The sequence below is a fragment of the Podarcis bocagei genome, assembly GCF_964188305.1.
Source record: "Podarcis bocagei genome assembly, chromosome: 1".
NCBI classification, from domain to species: domain Eukaryota; kingdom Metazoa; phylum Chordata; class Lepidosauria; order Squamata; family Lacertidae; genus Podarcis; species Podarcis bocagei.
The window spans coordinates 75,407,956-75,432,368 of NC_138125.1; the positions used below are offsets into that span (position 1 = coordinate 75,407,956).

General features: G+C 41.0%; 2 protein-coding genes across 3 annotated transcripts; one reads left to right on the forward strand and one right to left on the reverse strand.

Annotated features, from left to right (window-relative positions):
- Nucleotides 1-4,732: 4,732 nt before the first annotated feature.
- Nucleotides 4,733-20,936, reverse strand: SPTY2D1 (SPT2 chromatin protein domain containing 1). Its single transcript, XM_081202109.1, has 6 exons — nt 20,802-20,936; nt 13,043-13,157; nt 10,698-12,173; nt 8,859-9,021; nt 8,281-8,358; nt 4,733-5,879 (listed from the first exon to the last, which is right to left on the reverse strand). Exons 1-6 carry the CDS (start codon nt 20,859-20,861, stop codon nt 5,783-5,785), a joined length of 1,989 nt encoding a protein of 662 aa, XP_081058235.1. The 5' UTR covers nt 20,862-20,936; the 3' UTR covers nt 4,733-5,782.
- Nucleotides 20,937-21,257: 321 nt separating this feature from the next.
- Nucleotides 21,258-24,256, forward strand: RMP24 (ribonuclease MRP subunit p24). Of its 2 annotated transcripts, none has more exons than XM_081202585.1 (2): nt 21,258-21,381; nt 23,272-24,256. In XM_081202585.1, exon 2 carries the CDS (start codon nt 23,384-23,386, stop codon nt 23,990-23,992), a length of 609 nt encoding a protein of 202 aa, XP_081058711.1. In that variant the 5' UTR covers nt 21,258-21,381; nt 23,272-23,383; the 3' UTR covers nt 23,993-24,256. The 2 variants fall into 2 exon arrangements, with proteins under 2 accessions (XP_081058711.1, XP_081058710.1); XM_081202584.1 differs by lacking the exon at nt 21,258-21,381 and adding an exon at nt 22,656-22,747.
- Nucleotides 24,257-24,413: the final 157 nt, after the last annotated feature.

Sequence of the window (24,413 nt, forward strand, 5' to 3'; positions counted from 1 at the left end):
GCAAGGCTGTTTGTTTGGTTCATTCCCCATTTTTGGCAAATACTGGTGTAGCCTGGAACCCAAATACCCCATTATCTATAGATGGTGCCATTTTGGTACATAATATCAAATACTTGGGGAACTGGATTCATTATTACTGTCTATGACTCTATGGTGATTGTGTGAGAAAAGGAAGTGTCCATGATAAAACCTTTAATAAGTTTTCTCATTTAATGAAAACGTCATATCAAGTCTTTTTGTTTCTCTTCAATAAAATGTGTCTGTTCTGTTATCTTCTTTGGGAACATCCTGCACATCTTCCATGGTCATCCTTTGGGGTGTGAATTTCATCACCCTGAGGCCTGATGGTTCAAAGTATCTAGTTATCTGGAAGTCCAGAGTGTCTCTGCAGATGCCTTTTTTGTTTCCTTTGTTTGCTATTCTTAGTTGGACAACTCAACCTCTGAGAATTTCTGCAGACACTGTGGATGTCTAACTGGTTCCGCATTTTAAAGCAATGCAGTACTCGCAACACAATACATGCATCTGGCTCTTTAAAATTAGCTTTGTGGCTTAGCTAGAGTTTTGTCATCACCACTTTGCTTCCTCCCCCCCCCCCCAAAAAAAAAAGAAATTCAACTCAGTTTTGTGCAGAAGGTATCTGGGGTAGCAGGTGGCTTTGAGTACCAAAATGAAGCTGCTAAAAGTGTGGATGAAGGGGAAGAGGCCATAGGGTCATGCTGAGGGTGTGCAAAATTATTTCACTTTAACATCTAAAGATTCTTTGGCTCCCTCATTGATTTAGGGAAGCAATTACAGAATACAAAGTACAGTCATGATATGGCAAGCATGACATGAAGTTTTTGATTTTTGTATTAACTGGGCTAAAGCCATAAAGATGAAATTCAACAGATATATGCTGTGTTACAGCTCAATGGACAACTGCTTTTCCAGTTTTTAATTTTCCACTAAGATACAGTCTTATATGTTACTGAACTATAGCACAGTATTTGTACTGAACTCAGTCAATATTATTCCCTAACATTAGTGACTATGACAAAGTAGTCAGAAACGGCATCATCCAATTAAAACTTTTAATATTTGATCTGCTATTTAATAACTCAGCTATTTTGATACTCTGTAATATGATCTAATAAATTCCAGCAGCTTCTGCATGGCTCAGACACTTAATAACAGAGTGAAAGAGCAAACTTTAAGGATCAAAGACTACTTTGCAAGGAGTCCTGTGGAAGGAACACCGTGGTATTTTAAAGTCTCCTACAAATTAATGCAAACCAGTGAAAAATTCAATAAAATGTTTTAATGTCTGTAATTTATTATATACATAATTTGCTTTCAGACTGCACTTCAAATGTGCAAAAGCATACACTCTGACAGCACCAGAAAAAAAACCAACAAGGTTAACAGTTTTTACCTGATTTATCACATTGTGTTAAACACAATGAGCTTCACAAAAAACAGAACATGGAATCTAGAAGCATCCTCAGTTATATGCTAACACTTGATTGTAGTACTCTGACTCAACAAAATAAATAGAAATCCAACATAGTCATCACAATTAATTTACTAGTCTCTTCAAGACTGTATTTTCTTTCCAGTGTTTTGGTATCCTGCAATATATGTAGAAATACACTTTGGGGTAATTAAATTTACAGAAAGCCAAAGCCAAATAAAAATTAGTTATGCTGGATAAAAACCAGGGGCTTATAAAAAATAAGATTTTATACATTTTGAAAGAGTTCTCCATTAAAGAATAAATCAGAGTTGTTTGCTAGGATTTTCCATGAAACGTGCTGCCCTGGCCTCTGTCAGATACTGCTGTAAAAAGTGTAAGTACAGCCTTAATAAAATACATATAAGGCAATTGCAAAATTAAGTTTTAATTAAATACAAAGTGCCCTTCAGTTTTACTTAGTAATATCAATAAATACTAACTACTGTAGTTGTGCAATGCAAGACCTGGAAGGACTTTATAAAAAACTATGCTATTTCACATGATCAAGCATCAGCAAAGCATCTTTGACAGCAGAATTAACTCTTCATCCTACATTCCTGGAAATATTAATGTATGTAAAAGAAGGCACATCTTTCACTGAACAGAATCAGCAACTTCGAGTTCTGCTAATGCAATCTATGACGTCTCTATAGAAGCCTGACACCTCCAAAAGGAAAATATTCAATTTGTTTCTTTTGCTTCAGTGTTGTATATGCCTTGGAAGAAATGAATATTCTAGCTGATTAATGAACCATTAAATAATTGATATACAGTGGTGCCTCGCAAGACGAAATTAATTGGTTCCGCAAGTTTTTTCTTCTTGCGAGTTTTTCGTCTTGCGAAGCACGGTTTCCCATAGGAATGCATTGAAAATCAATTAATGCGTTCCTAGGGAAACCGCTTGCCAGGCTGGCGGTGCGGAGAAGGGCTTTTCTCCGCACCGCAAGCCTTCAGGACAGGTACGGGAACAGAGGGGAAGGCGCGCAGCGCTTTCCCTCTGTTCCCGGGGCTTGCGTGGGAGGAGGGTTTTTCCTCCCCGCCGCCAACATTCAGAACAGCATTCTGAATGTTGGCGGTGGGAAGGAAAACCCTCCTCCCACCCCAAGTCTTCAGGAAAGCCAGCCGATGCCGCGCGGCAGGAGGAGGCGTTCCCCCCCCGCCCGGCATCGGAGCTTCGTTCCGATGCCGCGTGCCGGGAGGAGGCGTCCCCCCCCCCGCCCGGCATCGGAGCTTCGTTTCGATGCCGCGCCGGGAGGAGGCGTTCCCCCCCGCCCGGCATCGGAGCTTCATTCCGATGCCGTGCGCCGGGAGGAGGCGTTCCCCCCCCCGCCCGGCATCGGAGCTTCGTTCCGATGCCGCGCGGGGGGGGGAGGAGGCGTTCCCCCCCCGTCCGGCATCGGAGCTTCGTTCCGATGCCGCGCGGCGGGAGGAGGCGTTCCCCCCGCCCCTCCCGGCATCGGAGCTTCGTTCCAATGCCGCGCGGCGGGAGGAGGCGTCCCCCCCCGCCCGGCATCGGAGCTTCGTTCCGATGCCGCGCGGCGGGAGGAGGTCCAAGGACAGTGGGGAAGACGCGCTGCGCTTCCCCGCTGTTCCGGAGATTTCCCTATGGGCTGTCGTCTTGCGAGGCATGCCCATAGGGAAATTCGTTTTGCGAAGCGCCTCCAAAACGGAAAACCCTTTCGTCTAGCGGGTTTTCCGTCTTGCGAGGCGTTCGTCTTGCGGGGTACCACTGTATTTATTTTAAGGGGAAGAACCAAGAAAAATGACGGGAAAAACATTTTCCTGCCACACACAAATAATGCAAACAGACATGTTAAACAGCTCATCATCTCAAAAGAGAATACAATTATTCTCTAGAATGCATGATTATTCTCATGTTCAGGGCAAGTTTCTATTTTGGAAGTTCTAAAGTGATAAAAGAAGATTGGCAATATTGATTATGTTATCTTCTACAAGACAAGTTAACACTGAAATGTTTCAGAATACAGTCTTGAACAGAACTTACAAGACGTGGTTAAAACATGCATGTGAATAATGAAGATTTCTGTTCAGATTTCTGGTGCTACAAATTCTTCAGCTTGCTGAGGACTGTACCTAGGCTGATGATTAAGATACATCCTCACATTAGAATAATTATAAAATGAACAGCAGCCTGGTCATGTTTCCAACAGTCATTGCCTTGAACGAATTAAAAAGACAAATGGGTGCATTTGCCAGATTCATGTGTGTATAAATCACAGCAAGATGTAACGCAGACAAATGGGGGGAAATAGCACTAGTGATAACAGTAACCTTTAAGTTAAGAGTTCCAGTTCAGATGCATGCTAACTGTAGCAACTGTCCAATAGTTTCATTTCAGCAAACACCATCCAACAACAAAAAGGGGTGGCTGAAGGATTTTATAAGCAAAGGTTCTTTATTTTCTTTACATTAATTCTCCTGATTAAACTCCACTTCTCATTTTGAAGGCTGAATTCATTCATTCCTGTTACTTATTACAATTTCACCTCCAATTATTCTTTAAAATGTAGTCAATCTTTGCTAGAATACCTCTCCGCCAGAACACTAATCAGGATACACTGTCCTACCTCAGTTTTAGCTTTTAGAAGAGTATCATATTCTTCATTATTGGCCTAATGATGCAATTTTTAGCAAGCATAATCATTTTTTTATTTATTTGACAGCGTATCATGGACACCAGAGTAATAAAATACATGAAACATGACTGAAATCCCAAACCACAGTACTTTTAAATGGGGGAAACCCTAGAACTTTTTGTAACATACAACTACTGTGTTAATTTTGTAGTAGCTTTAAATTGGTGTGTAACCAAGCGTTCAAAAACCAACAAAAATGACCTTTTGACAAAGTATAAAGGTCTGTTTCTTTGTGGGGAATTTATTCAGCTGCTTTATTGAATAACTGTTAAGAATAACTATAAAGATGCCTACAATGAGAAGGATGTAGATTGAATTGGTGTCTATTCTGGAATAAACTAGTTGGCAATATACACCAGCAGGCTTTGGAGTTGTTATGCAATATGCACTTAATCTAGAAATGGAGCCTGGAAAAAATGGGGTATACAGTGGTGCCCCGCAAGACGAATGCCTTGCAAGACGGAAAACTCGCTAGACGAAAGAGTTTTCCGTTTTGGAGGTGCTTCGCAAGACGAAAAAACCGCTAGATGAAGAGAATCACAGAACGGATTCTTTTCGTCTTGCGAGGCACCACTGTATTCTAAAAATATTCCTAAAATGTAGTTAAGCCAAAGCCATAGAAATTATATATCTATATAAAATGTAAGTTTGCGTTTCCCAAGATAATTTTATTTTTATTTTTGGCAATGAAATCCCAGACCTACAAGGCAAACTCATCATTTGGTCCCATTTCTTATTGAAATAATTTCTAAATGACACGAAGCAGCTCAATTCTATCTTCTGCACAGCAGGATAGGAAAACATCAGGCAGTGGACTGACTCTTATCAGCTCAAGGAAGACTTCAAACACATGGGAATAGATACAGGGTTTCCCAAGGCCCCACTCTACTGAATTCAAGAAGCCAGAGAAACAACCTTATATTACTAGAACCAGCAAGTTAGCTTTGCAAGGGGAGGCAGGATGAGATTTCTGTTGGCATGTATGATGCTGTTTTCTTTTCTTCATGCCAGACACTGCTGTCTGTTTATTCCACAACAGCTACTTCTAGGGGATAGGTTCAGTCTATTAGTTTTCGAAGACAACGCTCATGACCTTTCATGATAACATTGCTTTTTCAAATAATCTTCTCCGATACAGGTCAATATTGCTTTCAACATCAGGAACAGCAGCGACAATTTTTTAATCTGTGCTTTATCTGATTGGGAAGAATGATATTTAAGAATCTTGACTCAGGACACAAACAACATTATTCCTTTTTAAAGTAAAATGAAGAATGCAGGCTGTCGTACTGGTGTGAGGGCCCACATTTTGCAAGCCAGTGCATAGTCAGTCAGTAGTCTGCTGGCATCCTTGAACTAATTTAGGCAGTAGCAACATTCATTTCCACTTTAATTCCGTCTATATTCTCAATTAGTGCATTTATTTTATAAAAAGGAAGCATTGGCAAATATTAAAAATATGAATTTGTGGGTCAAATTAAAGAACCATATTTCTATATTTCCATTTTCTACTCACGTTTTTACCCTTTCATATGCAAAGTAAAACTAAAGCTGAAATTTGGAACAAGCAGCAGAATGGGGGGGGGGGGAATGGAAGAATAACAAGAAAACCATAGCGATGACAAACTGATTAACGTGTTCTCAGCTTCTTTGCCTGCTTCTTTCGTTTCAATTCCTCTTCTTCACGTCTTAGCTCTTCTAGATCTTCCTGCATTCCAAGCCTCAAGCTGCAGAATAAAGATTTAGTTACACTAAAATCTGAAGATAATTAAACCCAAAATGTAGGAGCACAAAAAGTCCCTAGCCAGGAGGAAATCAACATAACTCCTCTTACAATTACCCATCACTAGACAGCTTGCAGAAATCTTAGCTAGGTTTAGGATATTCCCTAGAGAAGCCATATTAGAAACTGCCTTACATTTCCAGGGATGCAACAGCACTGGAATATGCTACAATTAGACTGGGAATATAAAAATAAATGGTTCCCATAACATATTGAGATGGCACAAGGTTACAAGCCAACCCAATACTAAAAACATGCTATATAAATACTTCTTAGAAATGCTGGCTAATTGTAATTGCTGCTGCAATGGGCCTGAACAATAATGATATCCCCCAATTAAGAGTATAAATATAGTGAGTTAGAGCAGCTGAAATTTGTATTCACATGATGCTTTGAAGATGCTACAAGGCTCAATAATACCTCCAGACCATCCTATAAATGACCAGACAGGAAACCAAACTGATTGCATTTATATTCTATTTTTGCACAGTACACTTCCAGAGGCTTAGGCATGTAAGCTTGTTGCAGTGAAACCACAGAACAGGGACCACCAATCTTTTTGGAGCAGTGGGCATTTTACAAATTTCAGGCGAGTCCTGAGGGCGCTAGTCACAAAATAGTGCACATGGACAGTGCGGTGTAACACAAAATTAGAGAGAAAACTACCCCCGACAACCTTATGCTCACTATGGGAAGCCAGCTGATTGTGGAGACCATGCAATACACACAGAATTGCTATGCAATAAAAACAGAGGACATTCCTCTGTACTAGGAAAAATATACAAGGTGGCCACATCACATTCCCCCCACAGAGAAGGTACCTGTACATTTTGCCCCATAACTTTCATTTTAGAAGAGCTAGACGCTTGCTTATTTTAAATTAAAACTCAGAGTGGGGGCGGTGGTGTTCCCAGGGGCACCAATAAAAACCAATTAGTGCCAGGTTGGCAACCCCTGCCATGGACTGTTTTGCAGCAGCTTAAAGACCTGCTTGAATTACCGTATTTTTCGCTCTATAAGACGCACCAGACCACAAGACGCACCTAGTTTTTGGAGGAGGAAAACAAGAAAAAAAATATTCTGAATCTCAGAAGCCAGAACAGCAAGAGGGATCGCTGCGCAGTGAAAGCAGCAATCCCTCCTGCTGTTCTGGCTTCTGGGATAGCTGCGCAGCCTGCATTCGCTCCATAAGACGCACACACTTTCCCCCTTACTTTTTAGGAGGGAAAAAGTGAGTCTTATAGAGCAAAAAATACGCTAAATGTTCCATTCTTCCAATCATTCTGCCTGTGCAAGCATCCCAGCTTGCCAGATGGAACAATACCCCCCATTCTGTTCTAGGGATTCTGCTGACCCTTCCCCAGAGCCAATTTTGAGAGGCCTGTGGGGAGAGGCAGGGGAAAGCACTGTTGCACAAGCAGAGGTCCTTGTGCAGGGCTTCTGCCGACAGAGCTGGCTAGGTGAAAAATGATTAAGTATTGCAATGAAATACAAGAATTACAGTCTTAGCTTCAATATATGCTAAATAAGTACAGTGGTGCCTGGGTTACATACGCTTCAGGTTACAGACTCCGCTAACCCAGAAATAGTGCTTCAGGTTAAGAACTTTGCTTAAGGATAAGAACAGAAATTGGGCTCCAGTGGCATGGCAGCAGCAGGAGGCCTCATTACCTAAAGTGGTGCTTCAGGTTAAGAACAGTTTCAGTTTAAGTACGGACCTCCGGAATGAATTAAGTACTTAACCCGAGGTACCACTGTATGCAAAAAAACTCACAATAGCAGGAATTGGTCCATATAATCATCTTAGCTTCACTGAGTAGAACATTTTTAATGGGACAAAAATCATTGTATCCATTTGGGCCCAATATTTAAAATTGTTTTTAGGAGATCACTGCCTTTCTGAGGAAGCTACAGTCTTTGACAGTCTTCCCAGGGACCATCATTCAAGCAAGCATGGATGCTGAGGCTCTATACACTAACAAAGATGGGTAAGAATCCATCAGGAATATTATCCCAGTTGATCTCTCCACCAAGTTGGTCACATTGTCCTCACTTATTTCAAATTTATGGAGGGCTTTTGGTTTCAGGTTAACAGCACTGTGATGAAAACGGGCAGATCTCCACAGCATGCCAATATATTTATGGCTGACTTTGAATCATTTCCACAGCTTCTCTCCCCAAAAATCTCCCCTTCACAGACTTCAACCATTTTGCTCACATTGCTTGCCATGGCTCACAATGATTCCAAACTCATCATTATTTGGAATCACATTAATGGAACTGTTTCTTTTTGATGAATGACCAAAATCTGGGAGAGTGAAGTGGATAGATTCAACTCTGCTTACCTTTTGGCTTCCTCCTTCTGTTGCTCCTTCCAGCTGCTTTCCATGTAACGTAAGGCATAATCACTTTCGTCTTTATATCTGAGAGTAATAGGCAAAATGAAATGCAATATGTTCACTTTTGCTATAATACATAAATGCATGTGTTTCAGAACCAGAATTGTATATGCATTTAAATAAAACAGAAATATGTTTCAAGTAACCTTATAATTATATGGCTGGACCAAGTCAGTTCCTTTCAGTGCAGGGGTGGGGATCTTGAGTCTCAGTAATCATATGCTTTGGCAAATACTAGTAAATAAATAGGCTGTATATAGTAGTATATCAGCCCCTTTCTTGCATTTTTTGAGTACATGCACATTCATATTTTTTATCCTCAATTATAGTTGACAGAAACCATTGAGAACTTTTGCTCAAACTCTGTTTTCTTAAGGAGCTCCTGATTAATTTCAAAAGTACTCAAGCAGACTAAATTATGAAACTGTATCGGGGAAAACTTTATTTATGCACCTTACATGAATGTTATAGAGACTGTCATAACTACACAATGGTATAAAATGATGCAAAATTCTTTTTCTCACCTAGCCCGATCATAGCCAAATATCTCTTTAATATGTCTAGAGATTTCTTCCTGGGACTCTCCTTCATCATCTATGAAGTCCTCCATTTCAGAATCGTATTCATCTTCATCGTCTTCATATTGCCTTTTACTAGTAATCGGTGGAAGAGATGGTCTTGGAAAACCTAAGGGGTGAAATTCAGAAATGTAATACACACTTCCAAACCCGCTGCAACATTTATTTTTGTGCTGCATTGGTTTTTCACTAGCTAATACAGTCACTTCATGAGGCTTTACATGGGTTACATTCTGGACAGCTATTGGTGTAATGAAGGCAGATTAACTTTTGGCCCTCCAAATGTTGCTGGACTACAAGTTCCATCATTTCTGATTGCTGGCCATGGCTGACGGGGGCTGATGTGAGTTCATCATCATCTGAAGGCACACAAGTTAGTCATCCCGCTACCCAGCATTTAAGTAACAAATTTAGTTGGATCACTATAAATGGCTTGGCAAAAAGAAATGTTCTTTTCAAATGCAGGGGCGTATTGCATCAACACAACAAATCTACTCTTGGAATACAAATCTGAAATCTTCCTCATAACAAGAATACTAAATGGTGTGTGTTTACTAGGCCTTTTGCTTCAAGCATTATTAGGTAGCTTATTATGTACCAGGCAGATTATTATGTACCAGACGCAAGACCCAACTGGTCCAACATCCTGTTCTCACAGTGACCAACCAGATGCTTATAGAAAGTTTGCAAGCAGGACCTGAGTGCTATAGATAGATAACAGTGGCGGTAGAACATCATGGCAAGCCCTATCCTCCATTAATGCTTCCAATTCACTTTCCAACATATCTAAGATGGTGGCCATCACACCTTATAGAAATGAATTTCATAATTGAACTACCAGTATGTGCTGTATGCAGTAGTTCTCTTTTATCTGTCCTGAATCTTCCAACATTCAGGTTAGTTGAATTGCCCTGGGTTCCAGTATTATTTGGGGGGAGGGGATAATTCCCATGCAGTTTCTCTACACTAGAACACAAAATCTGCACTTAATTCCATCTGCTTGACATGTTAGGCCCAGATTTGGAAAAGCAGGGCAAGGCGAAGGATGATTTGTGCTTAGCAGCAAAGCGTTATCTGTGTACATCTACAGCATTCCAGAATCGTCTCCCTCTCCAAAATGGTTGACATCGCTTCTTCATACAGTACAAGCACTGGAGTTGCAGCAAGCTAATCTAGAATAAGAGAACCTTTGTTATGGGAGAGTAAGGGCTACTGACTGCTGCAAAGATTAAGTTGAAATCCTGTCTGCCTTGGCAAAGGATTGCTCCAAGAAAAATAAAGCTCAACTCTGCCCTCCCCCAACTGGAGTGATTCCTATGCTTCGGATCAAGGGAGCTTCTTACCCTTAAATCAATCATGGAATTAATATCAACCACAATATCTCTGTTACAGCCTTTCCTGCTCACACTGAATTTGCATGAACTTGTAGAAACCAGAAATCACATAAATGTTCCTGACGTAAACAAGATCATAAAATTTATCTAAGGTTTCCTACACTCTACCATACGTATGCTTGTGAGGAGCAATCAAATCTGCAAAGTAGTTTGAAAAACAGTCCATGTTTTGCTTTGCTTTTTTTGTTTACAAAGTTTATGGTAGAATGAGATCCTATATAAATTCTCGGAGTACTGTACTACCACTGAACTCAATGGAACTCACATTCAATTAACATGCACTAGATTGGAATATATACAACTCCAAGTCCAAACAGCTACAGTGAGACAACAAATGTATGAATGAAACAAAGAGTACGTATCAAATTATAAACTCAAACTGTAAAGATACCTTGTGGGGGGATCCTGGGTCTTTGCTGTGGAAATGGCCTCATTCCATTCATTTGTCCGCTACCTTGTCGTGGTACCAGATTTTTAGAAGAGATTGTTTCTGATACAACCGTACACTTTGGTTTCGGAGTTCCAACTGAAGTGGTGTTTGGCCGGCCTGGTCCCAATCCTGAGTTACTACCTCTTGCCGGTCCTGCGTTTAGACTATTTGGCCGCCCGGGTCCTATGCTTTGACTACTTCCAGAACGCACTGGTCCTGAACTGTTGCCTGGTCTGCTAGGTCCCACACCTAAGTTACTGCCTGGCCGTACAAGTCCCGCACTTGAGCTGCTGCTTCGTTGCCCAGATCCCGAGCCGCTACCTAATCGTCCAGGTCCCATGCCTGAACTACTGCCCTGTGGTCCACGTCCGACAATCAAACTGCTGCTTGGCCGACCTGGACCTGTACTCAAGCTGCTCTTTGCTCGTGGAAGAGGTCCTCCTGCGCCTGAATTGCGGCTTGCTTGCTTGGAGCTGACATTTTTAACACCTTCATGCTGGGAAGGAGCCACACCAGATGGTTTTGTTTGGCTAGTAGTTTTTTTCAGACCAATTTCTTTAGCAGATGGATGCCTGAGAATTCCATTTGCAGTCGTTTTCAAAGTTGGGGTATGAGAGTTAGGTCCAGACTTCCCACCCCCAATAGATGCTGGTTTAATTTGACTGCTGTTTGATGGGCTTTTCAAAGGGACCTTATGTGCAGGTTTTGCTTTCTCAGAAGGGTTGGGTTTGGAGGCAGATGACAACTTCAAATGCTTTTCATTTAAAGCTGGTCCCTTTGATTTCTTGTCAGTACTACTTTGAGAGGAAAGGCTTCCTTTCGACAAGGAATGTTTGTCCGCTGAATGCTTACTGGGTTTAGCATTTATGACCTCCTTCTGTGAAAATTCCTTCTTGGAGGAATTTGATATAGTGACCTGTTTTATTTCTTTCCCAACTTTTTTCTCTTTTAGTATAACCCCCTTTTTGTGTTTCCGCTCTAAGTATTCTCGCTCTCTCAGTTCTTCCGCTGTCATGGGTCTTTCCTCAGTCTTTTTCAGAGGAACTTTTATTTCAACTGGTTCATACTGTTTCTTTTCAGCCAGCTTTAAAAGGTCCCTAAAGTTCAATGTTGGAGGTGCACTTTTGGGAGGCGCCTTTGGTTTCACTGGTGCTTTGGATGGCTTTTCTTCATATTCTTCCAATTCATGCTCCGATTCTGTCTGATCATATTCAAATTGCTCCATTTCATCACCTGTCATGCATTCACCTCCTTCTGTGTTTCCTTCAGAACTGTTTTCACGGCCTTGCCTCTTTTTAGGCTTCTCTTCAACAGGAATGCCATTATAGCCACGGAAATTGTCCTTCGTCCGTGAAGCCATAGCTCTTGCTTTTCGGTCATGTTTCAGTTCTACACGTTTAGCAAGAAGTTCTTCTTTTCTTCTTTTTTCTTCAATGACTGTAAAAGAAGGAAAGTTCCTATGTAAAATATTTTTTGCGCATGAAAAGTCTTGGGATAGCTTGAAAAACTGCAATGGCTAGTGTGCATTGTAAAGGTCATGCTCAGAGTTTACATTCTGACTACAAACTATCTAAGCAATCAAATAGCAGACATGGAACATAAAAGCTACCCTTGGAAATAACACAGCAGAATTTTAATTAAGAGCTCCACTTTAAACACGAGGGCTGACTGAGATCTAAAGAACTGCACAATTAATTCAGCACACCCAGGAGGCTGTGGGTTTGGGTTTCTCAGGCAGCAGCTCCCCATTGAACACGGGCAACTGCTTGCAAAACTGAGGAGGACTTTCAAAGAGCAGTTCTGTGCAGTATCTTCTGGAATTTGTCAAAAAGCCTGTTAAATAAAGCTTGCTTTGAAAGAACAAGGTGTCAAAACTATGCACCAATCTCTGTGATGCTGTAGTTTCTAGCTATTGTACACACTGAGGGGAATTCAACACTCTGATGTTCCAAACAACCCAGCAGCATTGAAGGAATTCCTGCTTGCCTGATGGAACGACCTCCCCCTCTCCCTGCTCGCTGCATGCTGTACTACCCCAGAGATATTGATAGGGAAGGTGGGAAGCCTTGTTGTGCTCGCAGAAGTCCTTGAATGGGCTTCAGTAATCTGAATCCAGTTCTAAATGCAGAACAGAGGGGAGGAAATGAACCAACTTTTTAAGTTTTGCCACTGCTTTCAGAGGATTCTAGAAGCCAATACACATCCAAAAATGAGGGAACTATGGCAACAATATTCAAAAAGGAAACAGAAGACAGTTATCACCAAAAATAAGTGACAGATAATTTAAAGATAATTTAAAAATATACCTTTTTTCCTTTGTTCCTCTTCTTGCCGCTTGAGGAAAGCTCTCACAGCTGCTGACTGAACACCTTTCACTTTTGGATCCTTCTTGGGAGGGCCTACTGCCAAACTGTATCTTTTCTGAAAAGAGACAAAATGTCAGAACCACACACCAATCTCGAAGGCTCTAGGTTTCTAGCTACTGTACACAACAGGTTGGGGGCTTTGGGCAATTTAACAATAAAAGCCTTTTCAGCAATTGATTTCAGTGGTGTTTAAGGTGCTTAGCACTGGCCACAACCACATGCCACAATACGTCATAAACCATCTTATCACAACATTTTGAATGACATCATCTCAGACCACTGGCTATGTTGGTTGGAGCTAATGGAAATTGCAGTACAACAACATCAGAAGAGCATAGGTATAACACAATACAGGCTATATTTTATTCAAAAATCTGTCTCAGTGCTTATGGATGTAGAGTTTTTGTACTTAATTTGTGATTTATTTGGGGGTGGGTGTTTAAACATGGTCAGATTTAATTGTAATTACTTCTTTAGCTGTATAAGAAAAAAGCTGTTTTATGTTACACACACACACACACACACACACACACACATTCCTTCCAGTAGCACCTTAGAGACCAACTAAGTTTGTTATTGGTATGAGCTTTTGTGTGCATGCACACTTCTTCAGATACCAATCTTCTTTGTATCTGAAGAAGCGTGCATGCACATGAAAGCTCATACCAATAACAAACGAAGTTGGTCTCTAAGGTGCTACTGGAAGGAATTTTTTTATTTTGCTTCGACTACATATGTGTGTGTGGTATGTTTATAATTACTAATTTAGAATATATTGATATTCCTTCTCAATGAAATAAGGAACACTAAAACAAATACTTTAATACAAGACTTTATATAACATGTAGCTTGTATGAGGTATAAAAGTCTACTGCAGCTACAAGTTCTCTCCTTCAACAACTCAGTGAACAAGCTAGACAGGCAGTAACATTCCATTCTCATTATTTGATAAAAGTACCAGCTTTATACAAAGATTTGTCCGCAGTGGTGAAAAGAACAGGTCAAACTCTCCTGGTGTGCTTTTTAAAACACTGATTATCCTTTTCTGAGCACCACCAGATGGCAACTGTAGGGTTGAAAGCTGTAGCAATATGCAAGCTGCAGATGGCTGTTGTTACAGAGCATTTAAGCAATAATTGAAATTGAAAACCACAAAAGCCTTTAAAAGTTCATTTTGTAAAACTTGATTACACCCTCCATGCCTTGTAATATTGGTGAAAATGATTCAAAACTATGTTAGCTCCAAAATTAGCATTTATCCCCTCTTTAAAAGAGAGCAGGTGTCTTTTAAAACACTGCCCTCTCCAAACTAAGAGTGAAACCACCACCTGGTTTTTCTTTAAGTTACTTTTACAGAAGTAGGCAGTTGTCATAAGTACAATGAAGAAATCTCACAACCCTGACCCACTCCACAGAGTTGCTGTGTAGCTAAAAAAACCCAACAACTTCAAGAATGCAGTAGCCCTTTATTTGAAGATCCCAATGCTATTTCTGAAACTACAGCTTAACAAGAAGACAAAATCATGTATAAATTCTAAATGTTATAATTCAAACTTTGAAAATACTTTCTCTTTTTATCTTATACTATCACATTGCCTTTGGCCAGATTCATTCCCTACACTACACAGACCCTATGTGTTACTGTTGAACAATAACAAGGACTACTTTTTAAATCAAGTTAATAGATATTTACATACTTGGGTCAGATCTTGAGTTATCTATAGCAACAACTGAGCTATCAGTGGAAGCATTACTAAGCCCAATAGTCACTTCATTTTGAAAACAGCTAATTATTGCTTAGCATGGTTTTCCCTAAGGGAGATGAACTAACAGCTCTATAATTTTAGCAAGACATGATGCAATACATTATTGTTTCTATTTCTCATATAAATGATCATGAATGTGCTTATTCACTATCTAGCAAAGAATAGTTTCAGTCTAAAATCCTTCTTAGCAGTAACATTTCAGTAACTGCTTACTTCTTGATAATGGTTTTTAAAGTGTCTCAAATCTGAAATTACCTTCGGGGGAACTTAATACATACATTTTAATAGTCCAATCCTAGTCATGTTTACTCAGATGTAAAATAAGTAAGACTTTCCAAGTTAATGGGCTGGATCCAATGCTTCTCTTCCAATATAAGATAATTTGAACCGAAAGATTATTTCTGCTGGAGGAACAGACTTCCTGTCAGAGGAAAGGAACCTCTGAATGCCATTCAATGTTGCCTAGGACTGCAACCACAGGAAAGCAAATGTTAACTAACTCTGCTCGCTTACAGGAAGAGATGAACTTCCCAAAGTCAACAATAAAGATAAAATTGTAGTAAATGCTCAAGATTTTATTAATCATTTCTGAGCTTTCATTCAGCACAAGCTCTTTAAGAGAAATACACTTTCAGGAATTATATTTCTAAATCAGATGTGGAGAACCTGCAGCCCTCCAGATATTCATGGAATACAATTCCTATCATCTCTAACACTGGCTATGTTGGCTGGGTCAGATAGGAGGATTAGTCCAATAACACCTGGAAAGCCACAGGTGCCCCACCCCTGTTCTGAATTGTGATTCCTTTTCATTGATTAATTCACTTTTCCCATGAAGAGATCACGATCCACACACACACACACACTGGCAATATGCATTTAATAAAACATGAACTTTACTGATAGCTTCTTCAAAACATATAATAAGTTCTCTCGAAAGAGAAAACTCCATTTACTTGTCCTATTTGGAATCTATAGTTTCTTGCTTTCTTTAAATCCCTTTTAGTAGCTTAGACTCCATTTCCTAATATATTGTAGCCTAGTAAAAGCTGCATGAACTTTTACTAACCCTTCTCATTAGGAAAAAACTCACTTGCTTTTAGGTAGGAACAAGCAGCAGCCAGTGTCCTGACACTGAAAGAATTCAAGGAGGTCAATTGCCATAGCAATGCTGAAGGGAGACTGGCTAGGCAGAACGATTGCAATTAATATTATATCAATATACTGTATAAGAACTGATGTATTAATCACAAAATAAATGAAAGCAGATGTTGGTGGACAGTTAATAAATAAGGCAATTAATATAAATGGACATTGATGAATATTATTATAATGAGAAGGTTGGGGAGGGCTCAAAGTAGCTCAGAGATTTCTGACTGGTTTAGAAAACAGTGGGATGTAACTATTATAGAAAGTTTTATTGCGACCACATGATTGGCTAATAGTAATCAAACATGTAGCACAGAAGTATGTAAGAATGCTTTCTGTATCAAGTTGCAGTCATTCCTTGATTTTTAGGGGACTGTCCCCATGTCCACTTATACCAATTAAAGGCCTAGCTTCACTGAAACCTATTTTTCATAGAATTGTAGAGTTAGAAGGGACCCCGAGGGGAATCTGTTTCTTTGTTTTCAGTCAGGGTTCCCAAGAAGAACACCATTCTCTCACACCCAACCCTTCACACTTGCAGCTGTCCTTTCATGTTGAAATCTATATTGTATTCAGGATCACTTACAAGACTCAAATTTCTATGCAATCTGTTTTAAATTGAAGAATGGCCCAAACTTTCAGATTACTAAAATGGAAGAAGGCATTGCTGAAAATGAACTATTCATAGAAATGGGATAAGATTTATGTGAAGAGAGACCTGAAAGCATCTGGGACAGGGTTCCAAAGCTGTGATTCTCCAAGCAATGGGACTCCCCACTCCCATCAGCCTGGCTAATGATGGAAGTTGTAGCCCAGCAAGACTTGAAAGGCCACAGGTTATCCACCTCTGATCTAGCAGAGCAGTCTCCAGCTAGGGGGGGAAATGTTATGGCTAAAAAAATATAGTCACCTTATACAACCTACTTTGAAAACTGAAGGTCAGGTATAAGAATTGGAATGGTGGTTTTTTTGGTTGTATGGAGAAGTTAAAAGAAACGTTTTTTTTTTACATGTGTAGTAGACATGCATATTGAACAGCTATTTGGTGCAACTGTGCTAAGGGTGTCCAGGATATATTTGCTGCCCGGCCTTTTTTCTGTATCCAGTTTTTGTCTAAGACTGCAATCCTATGAGCACTTACTTGAAAGTAGGCCCCACTGATTTAAGTGGAATTTATTTCAAAGTAAGCATGCATTGATTTGCCTGCAAGGCATTTAAAATAGAATTGCTAATACATCATCTTTCCTACGTCAGCAAAGATTATAGCTGCACACTATTTGAGGAAACCACAGCAACCCAGCACTGGTAAAGGTTTGGGACATTAGAATAAATATTTCAACTGACACTATTAATGAGATACAAAGAGAAGAATGTTTTCTCGTTAGACTGAGACTTGCATATTTTCCTGGAGAATTAAAATCAAGACATGGACTAAATAAAAAGACCTGCAATAGGCATTTAAATCATCATGCTGTCTACTCATAGAAAATATACCTTGTGCTTGATCCATCCCCTGAGGATGTGGCATCACATAAAAGTCTCCAAAGGTTATAACAAAGCCCTGTTCCCTCCATAGCATATAATGGGGCTGTCACCATGCCAGTCCATTAACTCCAAAATCTCTAACCAGTCCTCTCTGTCCCACTCCACTTGACCAAGGAAGAGTGATGAAGGGACAATGGTCTGCTCCCTCTAACTCCATAGGGAGAATAGAGCTCTGTTATGCTCTAGTCTAGGGCAGGCTCCCTCAAACAGAAGGCTGGGTGCATACCAGTGGGTCTTGGGCCACTCTGAGGTTGGCTTCAGTGCCACAGCCTGTCCAGAGCCTCCTCAAATACCTGCCCAGTCTCCTAACCATGTGATAAGACTTTTGATTGGACCAATGCCTATATCAGCAACTTCTTGCACTCTGATGTCCAGGAAACAAGTTGAGAGAGAGAAGCGAGGCAACCCCTCCCTTCTCTGAGAGGAAAGGACCAGGGTAAGCATTGATGGAAATTAGAAATGGAAATAAAAGTTTCATTTTTATGGTAATAAATAAATGAACTAATAATACATAAACTAGGAAAAGAAAAGAAGAGGATGAGAGAAGCTGATATAAAGGGTGTGAATATAAAAGGATCAGGAAGCTGGGATAAAAAATATTGGGAGTTTGGCATGGAGAGAAAGGAATACAGCAGATGGGAAAAACACTTTGAGAGGCATTGGTGGGGGGCCGGAAGGGAAAAATATACAGTGGTACCTCGCAAGACGAATGCCTCGCAAGATGAAAAATGCGCAAGACGAAAGAGTTTTTCGTTTTTTGAGTTGCTTCGCAAGACGAATTTCCCTATGGGCTTGCTTCGCAAGGCGAAAACGTCTTGCAAGTTTGTTTCCTTTTTCTTAAAACCGTTAATACCCAGGGAAACCGTGCTTCGCAAGACGAAAAAATCGCAAGACGAAAAAACTCGCAGAAGGAATTAATTTCGTCTTGCGAGGCACCACTGTAAATGAAGAGGCCTTCTCTACTTACAGCCTCTGGATAAGCACACTTTGCTTAAAATGGGGAGGCTGAGCAAATGTATGTACTTAGCCTGAGGAAAGCTGAGCTATGGAACTCCCTGCCACAAGGAAAATACTGTGGCAAATAATTTAGTAATTTCTGAAGGTGGATCAGATATCAGTAGAAAGTGATGTCAGTAACCGCCAGCTGGTTATGCCAAACTCTGCCTCTGTCTGCCACCACTGTGTTACTGGCTCTACATCTGAACCACCATTTTGTGATTAGTGGATCTCAGTGTAATTTGAAGCCATCTCCAGAGGGCCCTGAGGATAAAAAGCCTGAGAACCTCTGACAAATAGGAAATACTTCATGCACACTACTACGCCCATGGTGCACTGGACCAAGCTTAATCTATTCTATTTAATGCTGCATTGGATTAATTATATGGGATGGGGGAGAGAAAAAGAGAAAATTAAAGGCACTGTCTCTTACCAGAATTTTACCAACAGTTTCCAAAAGATCATTATGACCCAGTATTTGAGAAAATATTTGATACCAAATTTTAAGATACTAAAAAAGGTGGCATAACTCTCAGGATATTCTTCCCAACATGCTTCTTCAGAAAAAGGAAGAAAGAAAATGTCAGTACAGTGGTACCTCTGGTTACAAACGGAATTCGTTCCAGAGGTCCGTTCTTAAGCTGAAACCGTTCTTATCAGTGACTTCCGCTCACATCCTGGGCAAAGTTTGCAACCAGGAGCTCTGGGTTAACGGAGCTCGTAACCCGAAGCATGCGTAACCAGAAGCGTTCATAACCAGAAGTACCCCTGTAAGCTCCTTTGTAACCCAGTAGCTACCTACCCTTAACTAATGCTACATAATACTAATATTATGTTGCCAGTTTTTGTAACACCTGAAGCTTTTTTAAAATAAACTTTGCTTTATCAAATATCTTACACCTTTTACAAGAACATGCAATGATCACCATGATCCTAAGAACTCTTTCATTTAGTACTTCCTTGCTAACTGTAATTCTTATAAAGCCATTCAATGATACAACAAATCTAGATATCCATTTGTATTCTGATTCTTTAAAATATAGTCCCATACCCATAAGCCAAATTCAGGTAAGTCAGATAAATATAAAACTCACAACTTGATTATATGTGCTGTCTGCAACACCTGAGTTTCACAAATAGACTACAGCAGCTATTTGTTTAACAAGCATCCGCCTAAAGTCCAAGTAGGCATGCTTAGGCTGGCTTTTGCTGCTGTTGTTACACCCAGAAAACCCTGCTGCACATCTTCAAAGCCCGGAGAAGCTCTCTTAGAAAGTATAAGCCAGATAGTATAACCCTTTAAGAATTCAAGTTGGTATAAAGAGGAGTGGGATATAGCTATTAATGATAAATTAACATGTGCCATTAAGGTAAGATGGGAAATATGCAGGAGAAAGGATTTTGAGGAGATATGGAGGGTGTTTGTAGAATTTGTATTGTTAAAACAGAAAGGGGTCAAACCATCACAAGAGGTGTTTAAATTTTGGGAGGTTGGATAGCTACAATGGAATGGTCTCGGTGGTGGGATGCTCATTTTTATTTATGATTATTACTTTGACAAAATAATTTTGATCCAAAAAGTTCCCTGAACCCTCACATTCTGCTTGGACACTGTACAACCTCAATGCAAACATTAGCCCTACGTTTTTAGGCCAAGCTTCAGATCAACTGCAAAACGATTTTAAGGTTAGCAACCTATCATATGTAGAGGTAACTGCAAAGCCAACTTTTTGGTCTCGTTTTCTAAAGTTTTAAAGTTATTTTTTGCGATTAAAAAAAAAGGAAAGGGTAGGGATTTGAAGTCAAATGTTCGCTATCCGGAAAAAAAGAAAAGAAAAAAGCAGCAGCAGCAGGAGCAGCTTTTGAACAAAGGCATCTTTCTGTGACTCAAGCGAGAAACGCATTTGATAAAAGCATTCCCCCTCCCCCCCCCCCGCCGGTGACACCTCGCCGAACAGGCTCCTCTCGCCGGGCGCCGGCAGCTGAGCGAGCAACAGATTAGCAACACAAAAGCAGAGCAAGTAGCGTGCACGGAAAACACGGGAGCGAGAGAGACAGAAAGAAGAGCCCGAGAAGACTCGACTCAGAAGAAAGTCCGCTTCGAGGAGAGCAAAGAGAGAGGCACCCAGAAGGGAAGCGACGGGCCGCAGCCGGTTCGGCGAGAGGAGGTCGCCGTCGCCTCTTCCCCGCCGCCAACCGTCCTTTCGCCTGCCTCCCTCCCTCGCGCCTCCGCCAGTCCTCACCGGCACTGCGCTCAGCCCCTGCTGCTCCGACGCCACCATCAGGATATCGCGGAACTCCATCCTGGGCTCCGTGGCCCTTTCGCCCCCTGGAGAGGGGCGCCGCCGCTCAGCCTCGCTGCTGCTCCTGCCGCCCCTCGAGAGGACCTTCTCCCTCCCTCCTTCCCTCGCCCAGCTGACGGAAAAAGTTCCTCACGGACGCCTCCCTCCCCCTCCTTCCTCACTTCCGGCCCCGAAGCGCCTCTTCCCACCTCTTATATCACCTCGTAATCGTCAACCAGTCTTTTTTTTTTGTTTAAATGAGCGTGAGGTCACTTCCGCCACTCCGCTCCATGCGGAAGCACGCACGCACCCTTCTTCTTCCGGAGAGGACGTGTTCCGACGCGCCACGTGACATGAACAGGGGTTTGCTCGACACGTGTCTGTGCAACAGAGCGGTGGGGTTTTCATCTCGGGTTTAAAATGCTGTGTTAGTTCGGTCCTCTGCCGGAGAAGGATTCGGGTTTTACTGTTGTTGTTGTTCTCCCGAGAGTGGGTTTTTTTTTGGGGGGGGGCGAGTGGGGGTACCTGCTCAGCTGACAAGGTGAGTTTCTTTGAGTGCCCCATTTTGTATCCGTTCTTCATTGATTGTTATTGCTTGGGGTTTATCCTCTTCCTTTCTTTCTTTCATTAACTCAGTCATTCGCTGGGATTCTGCTTTTACCGCCGCCAATCATTCGAGCTGGTAAAGTGCTACAAATTGGCTGGGGTGCGTGTGGCAAGTGTGGCGTCTATTTGCCATATGTACCCCATAGTGGAAGAGCCCTGGCATCTTTAGGTAGGGTTGGGAAAGACTGCTGTCTGAAACCCTGGAGAGAAGTTGATAGCTATGAGCTAGAATGCTAGATGAACCAAAGGGTTTGACTCTGCTTAAGGCCGCTGCCTTCATTCTTGGTGTGCGTTTACTCAGAAGTAAATTCCATTTCATTGCATGGGTTTACTTCCAAAGGTTTACAATCAATTTTTTTTTAGCTTCTTTTGGGTCAATACAAAAATGATTTGGTTTGTGGTCATAGCTTCACAACAAAGCTATTTTTCAGTACTAGTGCAGAAATGGATCATGCCAGCATCATTCTTGCAGCAATAGTAGTTGGCAGTAAACTTTGTAAAGTCACACAACGGTAAATTGACATTGGCATATGGAAACTTTGATTCAGGTTAGCTTGACCTTGTTGGCAGTCTGATACTTGTTAAACTCATGGCCTTATGTTCACCTAAGCCAACTAGTTTATGCTACTCTTGCAAAGGCCTGTGAGACCCCTACAGAATCATCTTTTTAATCTTCTGTACAGTATGACCACATCTTGGAAAGTAAGGATGGTCGTACGGGGGGTGGTTCAGGTATAAGTGTTTTGTGTATACATGCCAGCCCTGGAATGTAACCCCCGCACACAATGTGATCATTTTGTGCTGAGTGATGGTCTGCTATGTAGCTGATCCTTTTTGCTATAGCCAGAGTTTCTGACTCCCCCATCCCCAATAATGTAGCCCTTTCAGTAACCTAGAGGTCAGTTTATAGTCATCAGAATCACGTGATTATTTTGTCCTTGACCATGCCAAATCAGGCTGCAATTTGGGATAGAGGATTACATTCATGCTAAGCATTTTTTGGGAGGGTACACAAGCCTAAGATCCACGCACATAACTTTAAATTATGGCCCCCATTGCGTGTCAGCTCGGCTAAGGAGTCAGCAACTTGAAATTCCATAGTTGTTCATACAGGGCTAGTGATTTGATTACTTCTCTTTGAGACTCTTAGGAGTACCTGCTTTTATTTGGTTTTATTACTTGAATTTTCTGTTCTGAATTCTCATACAGGTGCTGTCTAAAGCCTTTCTAATGCAAATTTTGATTGCAAGTGTGGGGTGACTGATGCAGAGGCAACTCCCCAGCTGAAGTTCAGACAGATAGTAAGTTGTTGTTTTTTCTGTTGCTTCAGCCTTCCTTGATCAACCCTTTTGAACAGCAAGAGAATGGGTCCCATATGATTTATTTATGTATTTATTAAATGTACGGTATATTCTGGCCTTCATCTGGGGATCACAGGTGATTTAGAATATAAAGAACATTAAAATGCATAACATAAGAACAATGTGTGTTTGGCTGCACATTGTTTGAATGTCCTCAAATAATAATTGCTTTGTCAGCCAGTCATAATTTTGGGAATATTCGTTTATCCTTCACAGTTAACAACACTGAAAGAGAGAAAATGGTGAAGACACTTGTGCTTGATGGCAAGTGATGACTGATCCAGAGTACCAGGGACGGGCACAACACACCAATGAAACCTAATGTGTGTTTACCCTGCAGAGGAAAATAATATTAATTGCATCTGTTAAATGGTCATCCATGTATTGCATTGCAAGCTATTAATCCAACTGCAATAATCTGTTTCTTACATTTTATTTATTTTATTTTAACTTTGCTTCTGCAGGCAGTCACATAATTTGTGCCAGAGAGTAGGCTGCTGGAGTCCTGGCCAATTCCATCATCGCTCGCTTTGAAGCTCACCCATTTGCCACAGACATTTGGATCTGTTCAAGACAATGGGCAGGCCGCAGTACTTGGAAGATGCAGCACGGCAGCTGGCAGACACTTGCCCTGCCCAAGCACGGTTTTTACTGTGGACACTCAGCAACAGAGAAGACAAAACCCAAGATTCTGTGAACCGAGTGTGTCATTACTGTTTCCAGTTTCTCCTTCCAGGTAATGTTAGGGTACGTCTAATGCCTAAAAAGAGGGTGACTCCACAGATACAAAAACTACTTGATCGGGAAGCAAAGGGCTACAAACTCAATTTAAAACAAACAAAGCTTTTGAAGAAGTACAAGGAAGCAAAGAATGTCCTGCTGGTTACCTGCAGTGCATGTGGGAAAACAACAAGGCATTCTGGGAAGAGTAGAGAAGGTTTGGGCAGAAAGGCATCAGCTGGGAAGTCTTCAAACAAAACCACATCTGTCAGCCACCATCATTCTGGATCCAACAGAGGGACACCCAATTCCAGAACATCATCTGGTCAATCAACACCTCGTTCTTCCTCCAGGACTCAGAGAAACATCAAAGACCACTTCGCACAGCTGAAAAGACTGCTTCATCTTGAAGAAAATAAGAAAAGTAATAAGGGGGACCTCAAAAACTTCTTACTATCACTTTAATTTTTTTTGAAATAATTGATGTAACATAATTGCAGCTAATTAAAGGAATGCATCCCTTAAGAATGCCTGTCCCTACTTGTTAACTATAGTTTTTCATGGAGCAAAGTGCTGTGAAACTAGAGGTGCAAAGGTCTGGAAAAAACTTGGAAAAACGGGGGCAGGAACTGTCGTCGTCCCCCCCCCCCCCCGTCTTTCCAAAGCCTTTTTTTTGTAAAAAGATTATGGAATGTTTTCTTTTTGAATGATGAATAAAATGTTTAAGAAGAGCTGTTTGTATATTTACTCCCCCCCACATGATTTCTAAAAACTCCTATAACAGGAAGACCTATGTGAGAATATGTACAGTATCAGATCATTACATTTCTTGCAAGTCCTGAGTTGAAGACTGAGACTATGGGTCCATTTGCACCATTGCTTAAAT

Bases quoted from the DNA above. Each gene is read 5' to 3' on its own strand.
- RMP24 (XM_081202585.1), top strand. From the start codon at position 23,384: ATGGGCAGGCCGCAGTACTTGGAAGATGCAGCACGGCAGCTGGCAGAC.
- SPTY2D1 (XM_081202109.1), bottom strand. From the start codon at position 20,861: ATGGAGTTCCGCGATATCCTGATGGTGGCGTCGGAGCAGCAGGGGCTG. The intron at 13,158-20,801 runs GTGAGGACTGGC...GTCTCTTTTCAG, and splicing joins AGGGGCTGAGCGCAGTGCCG to AAAAGATACAGTTTGGCAGT. The intron at 5,880-8,280 runs GTAAGCAGAGTT...TTTATTCTGCAG, and splicing joins CAGAAGGAGGAAGCCAAAAG to CTTGAGGCTTGGAATGCAGG.